We start from the raw sequence: 23652 nt of genomic DNA on the forward strand, positions 1-23652 counted from the left end.
CTCAACCATTTAAATCCACCAACACTAAAACCCAATTAAAATTTAAACTTCAAAATCCCCCAAATATTTTGTCCATATCATAAATTGAATTCCCTTAACAAGTTAATTCAATTTTAAATTTCCAAATTTCAAAATAGACCAAAATAATTAAGATAATTAAATTAAAATTACTTGAAAATTTTGGATGCCACACTAATAAACTATCCACTAATGCACTAACCTTAAAAATCTTCCTTGATTAATTCATTAAAACATTATGCCACTATCCTCTAATTTACGAGGTATGATGCTAAATATTAGCCATTCGTTCAATAAAAGAAAAGACTAATTTAATTAATAACTTGCAAAATAAGTTTGCACTAATTTTCAACGATCCTAATCCCATACACAGTGTTCGCATTTGGTAATTTCACGCTATTAACACAAGTAGAATGACCAAAAAAAAAAAAAACATTTTTAAAAATTGGTTCAAATTTCATTTAGCCCTTTTAAAATGGTGGGTACAAAAAAACCTTTGATTTTGGATGTGTATTAGCTAAATAAATATATTGCACTCGCCATAGGAGGGAATCTGTGACTTATTAACATATATCGTAATTCACATTATATCCTATTCCTATTGCAAAGTCCTTTTCATTATTCATAATTTTTGTGAAAGATGCCATTTGATACCATCTCGAGGGTCTGAGCTTATACCTAGCCCACAAAAGGGGGAAAAACCACCAAAATTCTTAAGAATTTCGCCCTCCTTATTCATTCCCAGAGGTTTTAATTAGGGTTTTTCCCGTTCATCCAATTGGGTCTCAATTCTGTTGAATTGGCCATTCCAAACTGCTAATAATCGCACTGCTACTGCTCTGCACATAAATCTTATTGCATAATTTTTTTTCTTTTTGTTTCCAAGAAAATAAAGAAAGAATGGGTGCTCAGAGAAAGGGAGCATCAAAGGTTTCCGAGGACCCCGAGGAGCTGGCACGAGTTTCGTTGCAGGCTGTTCTCCTTGCCGATAGCTTTACCACTAAGTTTCGCCCCATAACACTTGAACGCCCCAAGGTATATTCCAGAAAACCAGAAGTGTTTCTTTGGAATCATATGTGCTATGCATTTCTTACTATGTGTTCATGATTGGCAAATAGTTTGATATTAGTTTGGAAAAGTATGTCATTTGAGGGCTGCATTCTTTTTAAATTTAAAAAAAAAAACCTGTTGTAAGCTTCTTATTGGCAATAATATCAAGTTGAATGCAATTCAAATTTTCACTTATCTATTTATTTACTTGCTGCACAAGTTTTTATAGCGGATGAGACAACTTAAAACTTGAAAGGTAGGAACTTAGTTTTGCCAATTATATACTGTATTGTCCTGCTTCATATTTTAGAAGCAATTTGCAGTGAGCTGGTTGCATAGAGATCAAGTATGAAGGCCTTAATTAAGCTAAAACGTTTTTGAAGGATTGAAAAATTGTACTATGCTTCTTGTTCCATTAATATTTTCTTCTTTTTTTTCAATCTCTAAAGGTATTATTGCCACTCGTAAATGTCCCGATGATTAATTATACCTTATCCTGGCTCGAATCGGCGGGTGTTGAAGAGGTGTTTGTATTTTGCTGTGCTAACTCGAAGCAAGTAATTGATTATTTGGAGAACTCCGAGTGGGTATCCCTACCAGACTTTGCTGTCACAACTATAGAGTCGCACAACTCCATTAGTGCTGGAGACGCCTTGCGTTTGATCTATGAAAGAAATGTGGTACGGATGTCTAGAACTGATATATGGGACTTATTTTAATACCAGCATTTTCTATAAGAACTAAATCCTGACACATGAAACAGATTTTGAGATATTGATGGATTATCCATTCCCAAATCCAAATATCCATATATTTATGGATTTTGAGCTTTTGATACATTTTGATCCTCTGTTAACTTCACCATAAACACATTTATGTATTTTCTAGTAACTCAAATCCACACTTGTTAATTTGGTTTTCTATAATTCGATATACTCATCTTATCAGTCAAGAACAAGAACAATTGTTACCTTGAAAATTTGTCCACTGAGATATTGTGATTATTGTATCTTTCCTTAGGTATCTGTATCATGAGAAGTGGTTCATTCAGTTTAAGTTTAGCATATGGCTTCAATTTGAAGTTTAACTAACTGATGCATGGTTTGAAATTTTGTGCATTTGTTTTCAAGTTTTTTAACTTTATTTTTGGCAACACTGACTGTCTTGCTACACATTGGTGTCTTTATCATAGAAAAGGATAATCATGCATTGGCACTTTTAATGCAATAAACGGAAGGTTTTGCAGGTGTATATAATGTTAAAAGTGATGTGTATATGGTGATTCCCTCTACTTTTTGGTTGTATTCTCCCTTTTGTCTTTTGTTTTTTTTGTTTCTTCTGTCTTATAGGTCTACATTTTGTAGTTGGTTAATTTTGTTGTATTTATTCTTTTTTCCTCAAAAACGAAAAGATCCGTTTCCTCCCCCCCCCCCCCCCCCCCCAGAAAGGAAAAAAATGAAAAAATGGAAAAAAAAAATGCTGTGAAGATAATGAAGACCTGAAATTTCGTAAAGATAAAAATCAACTTTCTACAGTCACTATTTCATTTACCACACTACTTTTTAAATATCATCTTAAAGTGTTTGCCAAAAGAACTGCCATAATGAGTGATTTTGCAGTTTCATGACCTTTATGAATGATTCATTGTGCTATCCAGTTTGTATAGGTTGTTTCACTCAGGTGTCTTATAATACCTCTAAATTTCCCATTTTGAAGATACATGGTGATTTTGTACTTATCACGGGAGACACCATAAGCAACATGTCACTTACGCAAGCTCTTCAAGAACACAAAGAGAGAAAGAAGAAAGATAGTAATGCTGTAATGACTATGGTTGTCAAACGGTCAAAGCCTTCTCCTATCACACACCAATCTCGGCTTGGCACCGATGAACTATTTATGGCAATTGATCACAATACGAAGCAGCTCTTGTACTATGAGGACAAGGTTGACCATTCAAAAGGAATAATACATCTTGACAAGTCATTGCTAATGGATAATCCTTCGATATCACTTCATAACGACATGCAGGTTATTTAATTTAACCTACAAGTGCTTTATCTTGTTTATTTTCAGTGTTAATGTCACATCTTGAGTTATAACTTTTCATGATAAGAAGCAAATTTCATTGCTAACAAAAAAAAAAAAAAAAAAAAACGTAACATGAAGAGGACAAGTGGTCCAAACACGAGCTAGACTGGAGGAATATTACAAATTCTCCAATTAGTCTTTTATTGGTGGGGTTTCTGTTGCATTTTGCATTGAAGGTTTGCAATTGGGTTTCCCATCCAGTGAGAGTTTCAGAAGGGTCTAAAGCATATATATATATAAACACGTCCTGGTGTGTTGGCAAAACTTCTTAAAATTTCAGATTCATCTTCACATTTCAGATTGTGTTGGACACTGACAGTCAGTTACAATAGGAATTATTGTCCATCCAGCTTCTACCTTTGTATATCTGTTAGTAATTGATAGATGCAGGGAGTGGCATCATGTCAAAAGATAAACTAGACTAAATCATATTCATGTTATGCAGGATTGTTACATAGACATATGCTCCCCAGAAGTACTCAGCTTGTTTACTGACAATTTCGACTACCAACATCTACGTCGTCATTTTGTCAAGGGCTTGCTTCTAGATGATGTACGTATTCCTTGATATGGACTGCTTACCTTTCAATAAGAATTTTAGTTTCTTTTTAATATGAATTTTAGATCTAGTAAATTAAGCTTCTTTTTGTTTTGCTAGTTTTATTTTTTTTATTTTTTTTATTTTTTAATGTTTTGCCATTATTATTAATTTTTCTTTTTGTAAGAAACCAAACCTTCATTGAAAAAAATGAATGAATACAAGAGCATAAAGAAGAAAACTCGTGTGAGCAAGAGGAACCCAAAACGAATTACAGAAAAGGACTCTAAACCAAAAGAACAAGACTGTGATCATAATTACAAAAATGCTTAGTGAATGAAGTACAAAGGGACGCATTAAACCTACCTACCTCCCAAACTTCGTCATTCAATGGAATAAGATTTCATTCATCAGTTTATTTTTCTTATAAAAGAAAGATTTGGTTGTATTATTATTATTATTTTTTATAAGAAACAATTTTATCGATAGTATGAAATTACACAAAAAAGGGGGAAAGCCCCCATCCAAGGGAGTTACAGAAAGCCTATCCATTGAATGAGAGAGGATTAAAGCTTTAGTGATGAAAGAGGGGAGAACATTTACACAAAGAAACAATGAAAAGAGCTATAACTTAAAAAACTATTAAAGTAAGCTCTTTAACTTGAAAAGTTATGTGATTCCTTTCTTGTCAAATGCTCCAACAAAAAGCTCAAACGAAGTTCATCCAGAGAAGTTGTTTTCTTCTTTTTTATAGGATGGCCTCCAAGTGAGAGAGCGGAGGTAAATCAAGGTCATTTGGGAGAGTTGTGGACTTTCCAAAAACTTTTAAAAGATAACTGGGAGAGAGCTTGTGGAGAAATTTAAAGTGAAAGTTGATAAATTGCGAGGGGCATCTCTCTCAAAAAGGGGAAGGCTGACTCTTGCCCAATCAGTTCGTAATCCCCTATTATTTCTTCTCCCTTATGCAAGCTCAGGTTAAAACCATCAACAGTTTGGAGAGAGATTTTGTGTGGGATGGTGGTTCTTGCAACCCAACTTCCCACCTTGTTAATTGGACTTGGGATCTCCTACCTACGATCTATGGTGGCCTCGGAGTCGGGTCCCTTTTTCAAAAGAATACTGCCCTCCTTATGAAATGGCTTTGGAGGTTTTGCCATTAGGAGACTGCCCCAGGGAGACGAATAATTGGTGCTATTTATGGTGACAATCTTGATTGGACTTCTAATTTGCCTAAGAAGGGAAGAAGCTTAGATTGTGGGCCGGTATTATGAAACAAAAACAATGGTTTTTCAACTTCACCGAGTTCATTATGGGTGATGGGAGATCTGCTAGATTCTGGGTCGATTGTTGGTCTGATTCTCAAACCCTTGCATAGAAGTTTCCTGACATTTATGCTTACTCCATTAGAAAAGATGTGATTGTGGATTGTTGGTGTGATTCTAGTCAAGCTTGGGACTTGGGTCTTAGAAGAAGACTTTATGAAAGAGAAATGGGTAGTGTGGTTGACATCATGCAAATCCTAAATTCTTGGGTGGTCCAGAGTAACTAGGATAACTTAAAATGGAAGATTGATGCTTTTGGTAAGTTCACTATACCTTTCTAAGGGTGCATCAAATTTCACCTTCCCTTTGGTGAAGCTTGTGTGGAAACTTACAATTCTCAAAAAAGCCATTCCTTCTTTGGTCTTTCGCTTATAGATGCTCAAACATTCGAGAAAAACTCCAAGGAAACTCCAAAATTGGGCTCTGTCTCCATCCATATGCTGCCTTTGCTCGAAAGAGGAGGAATCTCATGACCATTTATTTTTGCATTGTGGTCTCGCTGCTAAGGGCTGGTCCCGTTTGTTTAGCATCTTTGGTGTGGAGAGTTGCCTTCCCAAAATGATTGATGATTGGATGCTCGATGGGGAGATGGTTTTGCTTTTGGTGGTGAAGGGAAAATACTTTGGCAAAGTGCTACTCGTTTTCTTTTGTCGTGTCTTTGGAAGGAAAGAAACAGTAGGATCTTTGCAGATAAGTTCGTCTTTTTTCTAAACAAGGAAAAAAAAAAAAAAAAACTAAGGGTGTTGGCAAGATAGGCTAGTCTTGTTTAAAGCTGATTTTCTGAAGTTATTTGAGGAATTTTATGATAATGGAAGACTAAATCCTTGCATTAAAGAGAATTTCATTTGCTTGATCTAGAAAAAAGAGTGTTGTCCTTGTTAAAGATTTTAGACCAATTAGGCTCACTACATCAGTTTATAAAATCATTGCCAAGGTTTTAGTTGAGAGACTTAAAAAGATTATGCCATCTATCATTTCTCCTACTTGGAGCGCATTTATCGGCGGTAGACAAATACTTGATCCTATTCTCATTGCTAATAAGGTTGTGGAGGAATATCGTTCAAAAAAGAAAAGATGTTAAATAATCAAGCTTGATTTAGAAAAGGCATTTGATAGTTCCTTGAAAATGTGCTTGTTCTTGAAGGGTTTGATGATAAGTGGATAAAATGGATTAATGGTTGCATTAGAAACTCGTTGTTTTCGGTCTTCATCAATGGAAAACCTCGTGGAAGATTAAAAGCTTCAAGGGGTATTAGTCAAGTGGATCCCTTTTCCCCTCTCCTTTTCCTCTTAGTTAGTGAGGTGTCTAGTGCACTTGTTGATCTCATACATAAAAAAGGTCACTTTGAAGGTTTTGTGGTGGGGAAAGATAAAGTTCATGTATCCTTTCTCCAATTTGCAGATCACAGGCTTTTGTTTTGTGAAGATGATAATAAGATGTTGAATGCTCTCATTAATAAATTGTTCGAATGGTGTTCAAAACAAACGGTCAATTGGGAAAAATCAGCTCTTTATGGTATCGATATAGATGAAGCCAAGCTTCTGTCCACTGCTTCGAAACTGAGTTGTAAGATTGAATCTCTTCCTTTTTTGTATCTTGGGCTCCCACTTGGTGGTTATCCGAAAAAAGTATCCTTCTGGCAGCCAATTATTGATAGGATCCATAAGAAATTGGATCGTCGGAAGCGTTTTAACTGTCTCATGGTGGAAGACTCGCTTTGAACATCGCGCTACTCTCAAATCTTCCTACTTAGTACTTATTATATGTCTTTATTTGCTATACCAGTAAATGTAATTTCAGAAATAGAGAAGACTATGAGGTCTTTTTTTCGGGAAGTGCATAATGGCAGTGAAGTCAATCATTTGGTTAAATGGGATGTCGTTTCTAAATCCCAATCAAATGGAGGTCTCGTGTTTGGTGGTTTGAAGAATAGGAATTTGGTATTGTTGACCAAATGGGGCTGGAGGTATATCTTTGAGCAGGATTCTTGATGTAGTTTGGGTTTATTTGTTTAGATGGTTTGGTTTCCCCTGTTTTATGCTTGTTAGGTTCCCCTTTATGTTTGTTAGTTTGGTTTAAGTAGTTATTGTGTGGTAAACTCTTGTGAAACTTCAATGTGATTTCTGGTTGTGTTGGCTTCTATTTAAAGGCCATCCTCCTTCATTAATGAGGATGTGATTTATTTTTCTTAGAATTCTATCTCTCACCACCTTCTCTACATCAATTCTTTAAGGTGCAAAGTTGTAAAAAGTATTCATGGCAGTGGTTCGGGCAAATTTGGAAGGAGTCTTCGAAGTCCTTGGATTAATATATCCAAAGCTTGGTTGCAAGTTGGGTCTCTCTCTTCTTTCAAGCTTGGAAACGGCTGTAGAATCTGCTTTTGGCATGATACTTGGCTGGACAGTAGCTCTTTGGCATCCCTTTTTCCATGCCTTGTTAGAATTGCATCTAACCTGAAAGGCTCAATTTTTTTTTATCATTTGGATGAAGTTACGCATTCAGGTCAACATCCTTTAGGAGATTTTTAAAAGATGGACGAAGTTCTGAATTTTAGCATTAGAGGGGCTGCAAGTGGTTGACAAACCAGATTCTCGTAGCTGGAAATTGGACTCTTCAGGTCAGTTTTCTGTTAATTCCCTTCTCAAGCACTTGGCTGCCTCTACTGTGGATAAATTGTTGCATAAAGCTCTGTGGAAATCCAATTGCCCAAGGAGAGTGAATATCATCATATGGATTATGACTTATGGGGCACTCAATTGTTCTTTTGTAGTACAAAAGAAGCTCCCTTCTCACAGCTTGTTCCCTTCTATGTGCCGTCTCGGTTCCACGGCCAATGAAGATTCTCAACATCTTTTCTTTGTTTGTTGTTATTTCATGGCATTTTGGCGCAAGCTGTTTCCAACTTTCAAGCTTCAGTGGGTGTTTTGTGATGTTTTTAAGGAAAATGTGATTCAGACTCTTGTGGGTTCTTCCTTGAACCCTTGGTGTGGTCTAATGCGATCAAAGCCTGTTAGGACTCTTCTTCTTGGAAACAGAAAATCCCAACAATAACACGAATATCCAAGAAATTCACAAGGCAAACACCATTGTGATTATATATTTACTTCAAGGAAAATACAATATTATAGATAATAACTTGAACAAGATAGATGAACAGACTCTTAAGCACATTCTAGAGGGCTGGGAATCCTCTCCCAAGAGCCAAACACTCTTCTAAATTTTTCACATTTCTAGCCATACTTTCTCCCACTATTTATAACCCAAAAACCTAACAAACATAATGTCTAATTACTAGAATGTCCCTTACTACTAATCATACTAATTATCCCAATATATTCCTAATTAGAGCCTTACAAAGCTATCCTATTCGGAATTTCGTTAGAAAGGAATTAGCATATTTTTCAAGACAGGTTTCTACCTTGGTTCGAATGTTATGAAATTGCTCGTGTTAACGCTTCTTCTTGGTGCTCACTCTCCAAATTATTTGTAGACTTTTCCATTCAAGATATTTGTCTTAATTGGACCGTCTTTCCTATTAGCTTAATTTTTAGCTTGGTTTTTGTTTAGATTCAAGTGTATTTGGCAAGTTCTATTTGTTTCTACCTTTGTACTTTGAGTGTGAATCTTTCTCATTATTTCAATAAAAAGATTTGTTTTATTTAAAAAAAATGTTCGCCTTTTTTTTTTAATAATTGTTTTTGGTTTTTTGTTCAACATACAACCTCTTGGTTGTGCACAAATTGCACCAATTTCTTTTGTAATTATAGCTTTTTGATGATTGTTAACGATTGGAAGGTTCTCCTTCATTAGCTCCTTGCAGAGAGTCCTCTCAACTCCTTGCCCTTAGGTTTTTTTTTTTTTTTTTTTTTTTTTTTTTTGAATATACCTATTCTCTTTCTTATATAAAAAGAAATTATAAACATTAATTAGCGTTGAGGCTTTTTTATTTTATTTATTTTGTATGCTCTTGTACATTGTTTCACAGTCCTTAATGAAATCTTGGTTTCTTGTAATTTAGTATTATACGTTTACTGCTAATATTATTACGGACAATGATTTTCAGATCATGGGTTACAAGATTTACACACACGAAATTTACTCAAGCTATGCAGCTAGAATCGATAATTATCGAAGCTATGACACTGTTAGTAAGGACATAATACAAAGGTGGACATATCCACTGGTACCTGATGTTAAATTCTTTGGGAATTCTGCTTATAAACTTGAAAGGCAGGGAATGTATCGAGCATCAGGTAATGATTAAATGATTCATCATATTGAGTAAGTTTAGGCAAGGCTTGTTGATGTTTTTCTTCATGTTGCTCAACTTGATCAGTATTTTCTTATCCCTGATAATCTTTCCTGTACACTTAAAAGCTCATGAGCTTGTATTTTTCTTCTTTGTTGCGTTGCTTTGTGATGCTTCTGCTATACTCTTTTGCAATGTCAACAACTTCTCTTTTGAATTTGATCGCATAATTGTTTGTTCATTGAATGGTTCCATGGAACAATTTTAGCTTCTGACCATCTTGGATGAGCTTCTCTTGACTAGCTTACTTCGTGATGTCATCAGTTTCTTTTGTCTGGAAGAGCCATGTTATAAATAAATAAATAAATAAATATATATATATATATATTATTGCTTTTTATGCTTTTAAATGAGACAAGGAAATATATATTATAAAAAACAAAAGGAGAGCAATATAGCAGCCTTAGGGATGAGGAATCCCTAAGCCAAAGTGGAGGAATCAAAGAAATGGCCTCCCATCCAAGTTGTCCAACAAAATAGGTGTATTACAAAAGGGTTTGTGAAATATGAAATATGAATAGATTTATAGATTTAGCCCTTTGTCTCTCTGATTCGTCCTTCAAAAAAAGTTTATGAAGCTTCATCAATCCAATATGCTTTATGTTTAGGTTTGGCTCTCATTTTATTCAGGTCAATTTTCATGTTGGTGACATTTGGTTTGCTATATTACTCTCGATTTGGTCAAGTTTTTATGCAACTTCTTTAGAGTTGTAGCTCTCCCCTTATATATTCCTGTTATTAAGAGGTGACATTAGTTTTAAAAAAAATTGTTGACATTGGTTCTTCTTCAGAAATACTGCAGGCACGCTCTGCACAGGTTGGTCCGTTTACTGTTATTGGAGATAACAGCAAAATTGGTGGTAACACCAAAATTACGAATTCAATTATTGGGCAAGGTTGTAATATTGGATCAAATGTTACAATTGAAGGCTCTTATATATGGGACAATGTGACCATTGAAGATGGTTGTAAACTCAGTCATGCTATTGTATGTGATGGAGTTGTTATGAAGTCAGGAGCGAAACTGGAACCTGGTGTAATTTTGTCTTTCAAGGTATTGTTCCTTCTTTTTGGTTATTAATGCCGTTGAACTGATTTATAGTACTCATGAGTAAAGCACAAAAAATTATAATATCTGATAAAATTGGCCTCAGGAGTGTCAATGACTTGCACTAACGACAAAGGTATTCCTTAGATTGATAATTGACCTATAGCTGTTTAATTCTCATATTTCCTTGATGCTGGATTTTGCTATCTATTCAAACTTCTGTTTGCCCTTTTATTTTCCCCTCTCTAGTAGATAGAAGATTGCTTTTCATTTTTTGTTTTATCTCACTAGCTTCACATTTGACACCTTTTTGTGGCTTGGCTTGTAGGCTTCAATTTTTCTTAGCAAGAGTTGTTTCTTATAAAAAAAAAACTTTTTGGATATTGCAATTCATGTACTTTTCTAATCAATTTGTGCTTAAAATCTTGTTTAATTAATTTTGTAACTATGAGTTGACTTCATAAGAGTTGATTCTCTTACAAAAGAGATTTTTTTTAACAAAAAAATATTTCAAGCATCAGTCTCTTTTTATTCTCATATGAAAGTCTCATTTCATGTACAAAACAAAAGTTGCCTGCATAAAACAGCTCTGTCTTTGATGGTGTCCACCACGTTTTTGTGAGAAATGTTTAACTTTAGTCCACTTTGTAAGTTTAGAATTTCAAATGTGCCCCGTATTTTTCTACTAAGTTATTTGATTGTCGATGAGTGAATACTATAAATTATTTTCGAAAGGTTCCTAAAGAATGCATTATTGGATCTCTTATAAAAAAAAAAAAAAAAGGAAGAAGCATTGTAGAATCAATTTTCACTTTATAAATTGTTTTCATTTTGAATGACTTTGTCAAAATGGATCGATGAAATCTTCTCGTATGGTTTCGTCCACCTGTATGTATGTTGGCTTTATGTTCTAGAATCTCAAGGTGTTTCACAGTATCCTGTTCTTTTATTTTTGACTTAGTTCTGGACAAGGAAAATAAATTTATGTGCATAGGTTCAAGGTCATATAAAATTGATTATTTTAAACATGACTATGATTAGAGGTGTAGAAAGGTTTCATGTGTCGCTTTGGGCTTCAGTTTTGAAGCTTTTCTGTAATTATTCTATAGGCAACATTATGCTGAGTCGGAAACCCTTTCTTTAGGGGGTGGCTTTTGGGGGCTTGTGCTTTTGTATGCCCTTGTATTAAGTTGATTTTCATATAAAAAGAAAACATGGCTATGATTGATCAAACTTACAAGTTACAACTATGAACAAATATGTGATGTTGTTAGGTATATTCTTATATTTGATAAAATAAATGTAGCGTAATTACCCATATGGAGAAAAAAGATAAAGAAACTGTTTTGTTAGAGCCTAGAAGATTAAGAAAAAAATCATCGATTTAGATCACGTTAATGTATATTGTATACTGGTTATGTAATGTTCTACTCTTAATATATGAACTCCTCTTGTTCCTCGTTTATTGTAGCTCAACTGACTTTTTTATTTTGATATTACACAGGTTGTTGTAGGGGATCAATTTACCGTTCCATCATATTCAAAGGTATCTTTGTTTCAACAGCCAACCAATCAAGATAGCGATGAGGAGCTGGAATATGCAGATAATAGCAGTGGCATTGTAGAATGTAATAAATTACTTTAAGGCAACTTTTTGCTTTCCATTTTGAGCAAATTTTACTTTAACAGGCCCTTTAATATTCTCTTGAAGATAACAGATCCTTTCATCGAAGTAATGAAATTATGAAAGAGATAGTAAGACTAGGGAGAGAGGTGGGGGGTGGGGGTTGTTACCGGGTGGAAAGAGATTGAGAATAAATGAGAGGGTGAGTGGTAAGTTTAAGTGGTTTGCGGCCATAAGGGATTTTGCTTCATTTCTTCAATATAAGGAGACAAGGATCTTTATGTCCATCAATTCTGTCAGATTTGGGGTATAAAGATGGAGAAACAATCAAATTTCTCATAAAAAGAATGCACTTTTTGGTAAGATGATTATGATTTGACAAAAAATTTGTTGGTTCTTGGTGGTCTCTCAAAGCATTTGAAAAACTATTCTGCCATGGATATTTATTTGGAGTGGAATGCCTTTATGAACAACTTTCTCTTAAATTTCTTGATGTATTGGTAGTGACTACAAATTAATATTTTTAATCGTCTTGTTTCTCCTTTTGAACACAATCAAAGCCATTTAGTTTTGAGGTGCTGTGTGTAAAGAACTGAGGCTACTTCTTACATGGCTTTGGCGTATGCAGTTGCAGATTCAACAGACAAGTCAAATAGTGCACTAATGTCCAAATCGCTGGAGGTGCAAGGCTGGCCTGCATCTGAGGTTGGCATTTTTTGGATCTTCTAACCTGGTCATTCTTTGCATAGTCGTGTCCAAGTTTATGTTACAAAAAACAATATGCGAAAGGTGAGCTTAGAATACTAGGTGATTACAATTAATAGTGTAGATGTCTCTTTCTAAGGAAGTTATGGATGAGCAGTATGACATTTGATATGGATTCAAGGTTCATGCTTCATTTCTGATTCAGATATCCCACTGAAATTAGCAGCTTTTGGTAGTTTATGGTGTTTACATATTTGCCGCCAGAGTGGAACCTGTTGGAAGTCCATGTCCCATGGTTATATGCGAAGAGAAATTTGCTGAGATCATCCAATAGATAGAATGAAACAAACTAACTGATAGAATGAGGTTAGAGTTGGAAATCCCAAAAGTTTCTCACCAATAGAACTCCTAGACTAGACAAGTGCTAATATAACCTATTTTGATAGACATTAAGAAGAAAATTAGATCGTTCATCTGTTGTTTTGTCCTAGGGGGTTAAAAGTGCTGAGATCATCCAAAATCACATCTATTTTTGGACATTTGGATGTTTGTGTTGTGTTAAAAGAAAACATGTTCTAATGAGAAGTCTAAGGTGGATTTTGTTGTTGAGAAGAGAAACAGTTTCATTGGTAAATGAAATACAGGGCGAAGACCCCGAAACACCTACAAGGAAATTACATGAAAGTACTCTAATAGGAAATTAACGAAGAAAGGCTTAGTGTTGAAAGGGTGTTTACATTTACATCAATACATAACATGAAAAAGAATTGAATCTCTGATGCAGTCAAAGGAAGAGAAAGTATTATATATAACTTATTGATAGTTAACATTTACAGATTTGTTGTAATTTGAAAAACATTTAAGCTACCTACACGTTTGTTTTAATTAAAGAAAAAATAATCCCTCTCATTCTGCTGTTAAATCTAACTATGTTTATTAGTTCGTTTTTGTTTTCAAATAAGAATTTTTGTGTTCTTAAAATGAACTATTTTTTTTAAAGGAGGGTTGGAGGTTGGAGAGTGACTAATTCTGTGATTATTGTTTTCTTTTTCAAATTTTTTTTGTAAAATTTCTTCAACTAGGTTATATATGTTTAAATCCTTATTGTCATCTATATCTTGATTGTTTTTCTTTTTCAAACTTTTTTGTAATATCTCTTCTAATAGATTATATATGTTTAAATCCTTATTGTTTTCTATAACCCTTGTTATCAGGAATGGGAGGAATTTTTATTGGCTCGATAATGCCTTCTGACTTTTTTTAATCGAATACCATCCAACCATTTTTGTTAAAGAGAATATCGTCCTTGACTTCATTAAGTGTCAGAATAGAAAATTTACGGGCAATTGACTCTGACATTCTCTACTGTTATTCTCAGCTAGGCAAGGGAGGTCTAGGACATATTTGGTCAATTTGTGAAGGAAGTACTGAAGAAGAATGGAGGCACTCAGTTGCACCCATTCCTGCCGATAAACTTGAGAAGGTTCTGCACAAAGCAGCAGATGACGAGCTAGAGTTAACTCAAGATGCTAATATTTTACCACCTTCAGGGGAGTTGAAGTCCGACTCATATGTCTCAGATGGTGATGATAACGAAAGCTCTAGAGATGACTCCACCTACTTTGAGAAAGAGGTTAAAAGTTTTGTTTTTCTGACGTCTGGTGGCAGGGACAATCTTTTGCTTGCTTAACTTCTGTTATTTTTTATCTACAGGTTGAAGCAACGTTTCTGAGGGCTGTGCACGAAAATATTGAAGTAGCCAATGTAATTTTGGAAGTGAACTCATTGCGGTATGCTTTTATGCTTTTTGCAGTGATTTCATATCTCTTTCTCCTTTCACTTCTGTTGTGTTCTGCGCAATTTCAGTTTTACATTTTGTTCAAATGATTTTATTTATTTTTTAAAAAAAACAAAAGAAACTGCTTTCGTTAAGAAAAAAATGAAGGAATACAAGGTAAATGAAAAATTAAGTCCACAAAACCTTCTAAAGAAATGATTTCTAACTAAATAAGATGATATCTAGAGAATAATTACAAAAAGTCTTCGAGACAGAAACCCAAAGAGAAACATGGAATCTCACCAAGGACCAAACATCACTAGAGTCCTTTCTACATCTCTAAACACTTGTTCCTCTCTCCCCAAATATCCCACAACAAAGCACACACCCCGATAAGCCATAAAAAGCAGCCTTTCTCTTTGAAAGGCGAATGGAAGAGAAATTCCTTGATCGTCTCCCGAACAAGTTGATTTTATTGCATTTATGTCACTGCTGTTGGACATTTTTTCATCATCACTTTTTGATTGAAAAGTGTTCTAAAACCTTCAATAGACATTTCGTTGAATTCCTACATATGCAAGATATCTGCAAGGTTGTGCCTCTTAAAAGAAGATTAACGCTCTCTTTTTCTCAAAAAAAAAAAAAAAACAATGCTTTTCTGTTGTGAGCTTTTTACATTTGAAATCGATTCACATTTGCAAGATGCCTTTAATTTGTGCCTTGCAAGGCGCAATAGAGATTGATATTCTTTAAAAGAGAAATAAAAGTCAGATTTCCAGTCGTGGACTTTTGGATTGTGGATGCTTAAGTGACATTCGGGAGGTTGTTTGTCTCTTATTTATTAGAGATGTAATGATATAAGAACATATACCAAATCTTCTTATTCTTGATTACATTTAATGATGTAGCATAAATGCTAAAAGGAGAGAAATCTTCTAGAATCAAATCAAAATCTTTATTATTAATTAAAAGTTATCTAATACAATCGGGGACTCTCTATTTATAGAGAACTAGAAGAATCCTAAGAAGATAACTAAAAAGAAACTAAAAACTAATTGGGTAACTAAAATGTAATTAATCAAGGATTAACCATGATTAATTTGAATTTACCAAATTCTCCCAATCACATTACATCATATTCTATCCCTCCCAAAAGAAATTCGTCCTTGAGTTTAAAAAAAATGGAATGGAAATAGTGGATGAGTCATTGTTGCAAGGATGCTTCTTTCGGTGATTGCAAAATACTTTCGCAGAAAATTACCTTTTAAGGTTAGGAGCAAGCCAAAGCTTCCAAATTATTGATTCCTCCAAAGATGTTGAAAATTGGCGTAAAAAAACCTAGAAATTAATATCCTCTTCCTTGAAAAACACAAACCAAAATTGATAAATTAGTGTAGCCCAATATCCTCGAGTCACTTCTTTAAAATAGATGAGTTGGGCCTCATCGATAAAGAAAAAACCTTTGCTTGCAAATTTTCCATAATTTCTTCCTTTTGCATGTTTCTATAACAAGTCTGGATTTTCCTCCTTCGCACAATGAATCAATTGCAAACGATACATTTTTCTCAATTTCCTCCCTAGATTTTTCATTCAAAATTGATTGAACAAGCATTGAATTCGAAATGGTTTTATTGACTTCATCTCTACAGAGAATTTCTTCTTTGTTCTCAACATCTCCATCTTTGATTTTCAAATTTTCGATCGATTGTTTTTCCTCATCCAATTCAAATTGTGCAACCTCCATGTCAACCCCTTCAATTTTTTCTCTTTCCAACGCAACTTTTTCCTCAAACATTTTACCTTCTTTTTTAGACTTGTCTTCCACTTATTTTTCTTCTTTGCCTATTATGGCCTTCACACTTGAGTTCCATATCTCAATCTGTTTGTTTCATACACAAGTCTTGAATCTCTTGGTCTTTCTTTTTTGTTTGTTTCTAGTATATTTTTACACCTTGTTTGGTTGAATTTTTGTTCTTCTTGAGTGCTTAAATGTAGTTCTTTAAGGTTTTTTGGAAAATCTTGAAGAATATAATTATGCCTTTCTTGAACTTTCCTCAAAAGATCCTAAATTTCATCAATTCCCTTGCGAAAATCTTTCTGATAGATGTTTTTATTTGAATATTCCGGTTTTCTTGAAAATGTTTTGACCTCCAAATTGGTAAGGGTGATTTTTGGGTGTTCTTTGATCATAATATCTTCTTCTTCGAGCCATATTCAAGTTTTCATGATGCTCTACAAAGCCTTCATCCGAAGATTCTGAATCTTCCATCAAATATCTCGGGAATTGAACTCCAAAATCTCATTCCAAGTGTTGGTTTTCATTAATTTAATGGGATGATTAAAATGTTGGTTTCTTGTTGGAAAATCTTTAATTATTCCTTGAGGTTTTTGAAGTCTTGTCGGTTGGTTTTTTGAAAAACGGGTTTGATTGGATCGTTGAGCCCTTCTTCATATTTCATCCCAAACTGCCTTAGAAATGTCATCGGAGTCACTAGAATCACTAGAATCAAATTTCCATTATGGATAATGATAGGTTCTTCGAGAAAATCAGGTATGGGTAAAATTAGTATGAGGAATTCTTCTTTTGAATCACTTGATCAAAATTCCAGCACTGTTTTTGGAAGTGAAATTGATTTTCTTGCCCATAGCAATTGTTGTATTTTTCCTTGGACGCCTTTCTTTGGTCAGTAATAGTCCATTTTTGCAAAATCTTGAAAAATCTTTAGTTTCTTCTCTCTTTCTTGGAATTGCAAGGGTTCCCCCTAATTAGATGTGTGTTGTTTGGCAACAAGCACAACTCGCGAAACTCCCTCTTGTGATTGGTGTCGCCAAGAGTTTCCCAGTCTTCCACCGGCAGTAGTCAATCTTGGCCCAGGTGGTCGCTCTGGTACCAATTTGATGTAGCCTAGGAGATAAAAGAAGAGAAATTTCCAAGAATCAAATCAAAATCTTTATTATTAATCAAAAGTTGTCTAAATACAAGAGGGGGACTCTATTTATAAAGAGTTAGAAGAATCCTAAAAGGATAATTAAAAAGAAACTAAAAACTAATTGGGTAACTAAAATGTAATTAATCAAGGATTAACCAAGATTAATTTGAATTTACCAAATTATCCAATCATTACATCATTTAATTAAGTATAAGTTTGTTTCTGCTTCTGTACTATTAGTCAGAATGCTTTAAGGTTTTAAACTTAGGCTCAGTGTTGGTCTGCTGCATGCTTAAATTAACTTTCTCGCGACAGGTTGTCATACAATAAGGTGGCTTCAGATTGTGCAGGAGCAATATTTTATTCTCTGATGAATTTTGCCTTAGATTCTCCACATGGTTCATCTAGTAAGTGCTATGAGCTGCCTTTCCTTTTGGTATGGAAGGGTCAATGTTGAGGTCTTAATTTTATGGAAATTAAGGATAGAAATGTCAATAAAATATCGATTTTGATGGATATTTCTGTTTTTGAAAAAATTATAAAAATGAAAAAAATTCAAAAAATTATTTGAGGTAATAAATAATCATTTTACCCTTAGATAAATTCAAATGCTTATTATTAACGTTATATACACATGAGTGAAATTTTGTTGTTGTTTTTTATTTTAATGATTCTCCAATTTTTTTTCCTGGAATAATGGAGATCTTGATGTTGAATCCATGAACTGACAGAAATTTAATACCATCATAAGTAGAGTCTAATAATACCGAACTCTTTAGGATTCATGTAGTGCAGAGTGTGTTGCTATGATGATGCAAGGAGCAAGGATACATTTAGTTGAGTTTTGTGCTAACTGTCAACATCTTGTCATTTTGAATTTGCAATATGTTACTTCAAGTAATCTGCCTTGGATTAGAGCTTACAGTGTCATGCCTCGTTTTCAATGCTACCGCCATTCATCTGGAAACTGAGTTTGAAGATTACCAAAGAAATCACCTCATGAAACTCATTGGTTTAAATTTTAATAATTTGTTATAGTGCTACAACTTCCAACTACTTGTTTTCCTACGTTTAAACTTTGCATAAAAAACCATTCTAGTTCAGTTTTTATTGTATAATATAAACACAATTGGTAACTCAGTATCTCACTTAGTAGGCAGGATTTAAGCAATTTTCCATATAACATCGATTGATAAGGTAAGGGAATAAAGGATAAACTATATTAAGTTTTAATATATTTTATTAAGGAGTTAAAGAGGAACGAATTGGTTTTTTACGTAATCTTTTATAGATTAAGATAGAATGTTTGAAGTTTCTGAGGCCAAAATAGAATCCTCTAGTAATTTAAGGACCAAATCAGTTTGGATCTCCAAATTTGAGTTTTCTGCTAATACTGTAGAATTCTCTTGCGTTCTTATATTTTAATTTTAAACATCTGAATATTGTTATTTCTTATTTTCACTGCTTTAGGATATAATTACTAATATATTGATAAGAAAACTATCTTAGAAGTATTGTAGTCGTCTTTGTTTCCTTCATGTACTCTTTGTTCCCCTTTTTATTTTTATTTTTATTTATTATTTATTTTATTATTATTATTATTATTATTATTTTTAAACTGTGAAACTAATTCCATCTGTTTCAGGTGAACTACTGCAAAATACTACAAATATAATTACGAAATGGAAAAGACTTTTGAAGTACTACCTAACTGACTTGGATGAAGAGGTATTGCGACTTTTAACACGTTTAGTTGATAAACTTTACCAATATATTGTAGTTAATGCTACTGCTACCTAGTAAGTATATATCCTATGCTTTATGAAATCGTAGAAAGTAGTTAAACAAATCCGTACATCCTCTGCAGATTGAAGTGATATTAAAATTTGAAGAGATATGCCTGGAATCTGCCAAGGAATTCACTCCACATTTTACTAAGGTATTTCTATTGTTTTCTTGGGAACTGTTACGTTCTAGATGTTCGTTAGAAAGCATCTTTGAGGTTAATTACACTGGACACAGACCAACCTCTAGATAATATTAGAGGCTGAAAAGTGATATTCTATCAGGATGTGTCTGTATTTGTGAATTTGTGATCTTTTTCCTTTTAAGGTAAGCTGAATGATTTTCGTACACATTTCGTGTTCCATAGATTTTGTGGCATCTATATGACCAAGAAATCATTCAAGAAGAGGCTATTCTGAAGTGGGATGCTGAGAAAAAGGAAGCGGATGATTCGGATAAGCTTTTCGTTAAGCAGGCTGAGAAATTCATTGAAGTAAGAAACTTTTTATTTTCTATTATCTCTATTTCATTTTCAGATAGAGGAGGAACTTATTTGTATCTTTGGTTCAGTGGTTAAAAGTTGCATCAGAGGAAGAGGAAGAAGAAGAGGAAGAAGAGGAAGAATAGAAATAGTTGAATGACATCTATATAGATTAGCAAATAGCAACAGGGCAGAGTCAGTAGACTGAAGAAGTCGTTTGTTGCTGAGTTTTTCATTTTTAAACATCAAATCTTGATAGTTGCTACCTGGTTTCCCAAATGTTAAAAGGGAACTTCGTCTTTTTCATCAACTTCTATGATTGTTTTATTGTCAATGTCCTATCATAGAAAGAAAAATTTTGGGGGAAATGTTTAAATCCTATTTTGTTTGCATTTTCAAATGTTGTGTTTCGATTCCGATCTATAAAATATTTTTTTTTTGTTAAAACTTTTACATTGTACAGCAAAATATTTATCCATTTTCATCGGCTTCATATGTTGAATTTGTGATATTAGACTGTTGTTTAGAACACAAGTTGGTGTACAACCAAGCTAAAATTAAAATAAATATATAAGATTTTATACCAAAATATAACTTTTAAATTGTTTTTCATTCAATAGTTATAACTTTGATTCCCCTTCAAAAAAAAAAAAATTATAACTTTGATTTGTTTGCTATCAACTTTCAAGTTTAATGTCAAAGTGAGTTTAGGTCGATGGTAATTTGTGCGACTTTCTTTTTCTAGAAGTTGAAGGTTTGATTCTCTATCTCTGCCGGTGTTGTACTAAAAAAAATTAAATTTAATTTCTATAAGAACATAAAAGAAAAAGATGTGTTTATTTGGCATCATTTTTTTAAGTTCTAGATTTTAGGATATCTTATTTTAAGACTAAAAAGTTTGCCTGTTAGTCCTTTCTTTCATTTCTCAGGCCGGGAACTGATTAATGATTTTTTTTTTCCTAAAATGCTATAACTTATATTTTGAAATATTTAGTTTCAAATATTAAATTTATTATCTTAAAATTAGTTTTTATGGCTAGTTTGAAGTTAATGTCTCTTCTTATTTGATAACAATAACAACTGTTATTCAGGGAAAAGAAACATACATATGCTTTCAATCAAAATTTATAGAAGGAAGATTGTCGGAACACTTTTTTTTTAGATTAAATTTAAGATCTATTAAAACTTGAAAGTTGATGTGATTAAAATAGAACAAGTTCAAAAGTTCAGTGATTTGAGCTCCTTTCATACAACTTCTGAGAATAAATGGTTTTAACTTTATTTGATCTGCAACACTGAAAAGAGAAAAATAGTAATCAAGGAAGAGGATTTAAAGGGTCAGATTCTCTCAAAGCTCATCTCTTTAATATGGGAAAAAAAATAGTATTGACAGGAAAAATCACCTTTAAATAACTCTGAGCTATGATTTGTGGGCTTATAAATACCTTGATCTACCTATTTAAGTTAAAACAAGTTCATAAACCCTGTGAGCAATGTGAACTGTTCAGATTTAGTAAACATCTTCAAACTGCAGCCAAGGAGAAACTTTCTGAGTAGTAGAAAAGTCTAATGCCTATATCAAGAAGAATGTAGAATATGGGATGTTGAAAGAGTATAATAGATCCTTAGCAGAGCCTTGACGATAAACCGAAGGCGTTTAGGCTTATGATGAGAGAAAGACCATCACAACCGAACCAGTTGACTTTGCTAAAGTGACACATTTCACCGACAGGGTGGTGGACATTGAGGCTACCTAGCCATTTGTTATACTTCATCAAACGCCAGATCATGCTCACCTCCCACAACTCCACCATATCCAAGGAGCGGGTCATGATCCTCTACTACCTCAGGAAGGGGCTAGGGAATGACGATGGTAGCATTATCCAACAGGAGATAGTTGAGTGGGGATCAAGAATTCGAGTAGATTGTTTTTCCCCTTTCTCATCAGGCCGGAGTTGAGGTGTCTGAGGAAGAAGAAAGATGCAAGGCAAGCCAACTATTGACTTGCATCTAATCAAGAAGCTAATGGGTTACAATCCTTAAAGAAGGACAAGGCATCAGCCAACAAGACTACACTTCCTCCACCCTATTTTTCATTCAGCACCATTAGATGATCTACCAGTTCCAGAAGTTTCCTTGCCACCACAACCATCCTCAGGTGATGCGACCACATCACAGTTGCATAAGGTGATAGAAGCCACAATGGTGTGTGGTTGGATATATGTCAAAGCAGTTGGAACACTTCATGGCTCAGTCTAAAGCCTACAGGGCCTAAGCCAAGGCTCGTGATGAGGCATTCCAGAGATTTCTCCGCTTGATGGCTCCAAATATACTACCCGGCTGTGCCCCCTTTCCTCGAATCCTTCATGACCTCGTTGTTGAAGAAGAAGAAGATGAAACTCCCAAGACTGACTAAGGGAGCTCTCAGTTTTATCTTTTTATTGCTTTTTGTTCATTTAGGCTTAGTTTGTCTTTGCTTTGTTTTATTGTTTTTAGAGTATGTTATTATTCTTTTAATTTTTCTGGAAAAGCAAAACAATAATAACAAAAATGGATGGTCCTGTATGCTAGTCTTTTGTTGCGTAAAGTAATGTTTAACGATGATACTTAGAGCATATCTTATTCACGCATGTCGTATTGTCAAAATTTAAAGTATACAAAACCAAAAGTATCCAAGAGTATCGTTTATCCTTGTGTGCAAAACCTTCTTAGACTAGTCTTCCGCATGATCAAAGAACCTAGCCCTGATGTTTTGTAGTCTAGCCAAAATAACCGTCTTGTTTTTGCACCATTTTCATATTGACTGGACATTGCCTCCCTTAAGTTTGTGGGAGTGCTTTTACATTTCTTTTGTCATGTCACTATTATTATCAGTATGGGAATGTATTCTTACAATATATGTACATGTGCTAGGCCAATAAATTAAAAAATAAAAAAAGAAGAAGAAGAAGACGACAATCCTCCTTTTTGAGTTAGCTAAAGTAGCTAGGGGTGAGAAGGTAACCCATGCCTTCTTTTGCGTGAAACAATTGGTTTGAGAAATGAGTCTTTGCCTCAAATATGACCCTTGCTTGTAGTTAGATGTCTTTCACGTGACCCATGTAGGCAAGTTGGAACGAAGGTGAGGCTAACATTCATGATCATTTCTAGGCAAAAAAGAAAAAAGAAATAAAGCTTGTAAAATTGAAACCCTAAAGACAAGCAAAAACACAAGTTTGGGGAGGTGTATTCTCTTACTTAGGTATGGAGATTTGGTGAAACTTGTAACTCATTAGGGACTCCACCATATGTTGGCTTTTTGGTCCTTAATCTCAAATTAATTAATTTTAACCAATCACTTAATTAATGTTTTGATGATAACAAACCTGCTTTTATTCAATAATAATTTTAATGTTTTAAAGTGTCATTGTGTAGAGCTCGAAATAACAATGTCAACACTATTTGAATCACTCAAATCGGAGCTCATACGAAGAAGATATAGTCGAAGCAAGGTTAATAAAAAAAATTTAAGTGGATGACATGACAAATTTTTTCTCATCGAACTAGACCAATTGGAAGATGTCATCTGGAGCAATAAAGGAGCGGCATATGGTTGGTTTTTGAGGTTTGGATTGGTTTTAAAAAGAGAGAGAATTTAATATACTTTATGTTTGTATCTAATGATTAGTTTTGGATACATGGTATTCATTTACTTTTGGGTTTTAAAAGAAATGATTTTAAAAAATGATACATATTATTATATTATTTTTTGTTGTGTGTAACGGCTAGTTGATTCAAAAAAAGAAAAACCTCTACAATTGATTTTTTTTTCTTTTTTAAGATCTAGTAGTCCAAATTAAATATGGTTTCCAATAACTTCCCTCTCTTTTTAAACTATTCATTTTCTCTACATTTTCTCAACAATTACACATTTTTTACCATCCTCAAAGCCACTATTGTTATTCTCTCACAACACTCATTTTTTTTTTCTTTT

General features: G+C 33.8%; 1 protein-coding gene and 1 long non-coding RNA gene across 3 annotated transcripts; one reads left to right on the forward strand and one right to left on the reverse strand.

Moving 5' to 3' along the window:
* The first annotated feature begins 500 nt into the window (after positions 1-500).
* Positions 501-20126, forward strand: LOC120077733 (uncharacterized). 2 transcript variants are annotated; one of them, XM_039031707.2, is made up of 15 exons: positions 501-1053; positions 1518-1748; positions 2785-3099; positions 3605-3712; positions 9084-9273; positions 10121-10383; positions 11882-12005; positions 12630-12706; positions 14085-14339; positions 14420-14496; positions 17729-17820; positions 19059-19141; positions 19281-19352; positions 19566-19691; positions 19769-20126. In XM_039031707.2, exons 1-15 carry the CDS (start codon positions 919-921, stop codon positions 19823-19825), a joined length of 2205 nt encoding a protein of 734 aa, XP_038887635.1. In that variant the 5' UTR covers positions 501-918; the 3' UTR covers positions 19826-20126. The 2 variants fall into 2 exon arrangements, with proteins under 2 accessions (XP_038887635.1, XP_090170068.1); XM_090313942.1 differs by lacking the exon at positions 12630-12706 and having other exon boundaries at positions 14089-14339.
* A 721-nt stretch (positions 20127-20847) lies between these two features.
* LOC120077734 (uncharacterized) lies at positions 20848-21207 on the reverse strand. Its single transcript, XR_005481832.2, has 2 exons — positions 21083-21207; positions 20848-20974 (listed from the first exon to the last, which is right to left on the reverse strand). It is a non-coding gene; the product is annotated as an uncharacterized LOC120077734 (long non-coding RNA).
* Between the last annotated feature and the right edge of the window lie 2445 nt (positions 21208-23652).

This window comes from Benincasa hispida, chromosome 5 (assembly GCF_027475165.1).
Source record: "Benincasa hispida cultivar pf3 chromosome 5, pf3_genome.v1.1, whole genome shotgun sequence".
NCBI classification, from domain to species: domain Eukaryota; kingdom Viridiplantae; phylum Streptophyta; class Magnoliopsida; order Cucurbitales; family Cucurbitaceae; genus Benincasa; species Benincasa hispida.

What these genes read in the sequence shown, in the direction of transcription:
- LOC120077733 (XM_039031707.2), top strand. Translation starts at nt 919, where the DNA reads ATGGGTGCTCAGAGAAAGGGAGCATCAAAGGTTTCCGAGGACCCCGAG. An exon ending in AGGGCTTGCTTCTAGATGAT is followed by an intron (nt 3,713 to 9,083) that starts GTACGTATTCCT and finishes AATGATTTTCAG; the next exon opens with ATCATGGGTTACAAGATTTA. An exon ending in AGGCTGAGAAATTCATTGAA is followed by an intron (nt 19,692 to 19,768) that starts GTAAGAAACTTT and finishes TCTTTGGTTCAG; the next exon opens with TGGTTAAAAGTTGCATCAGA.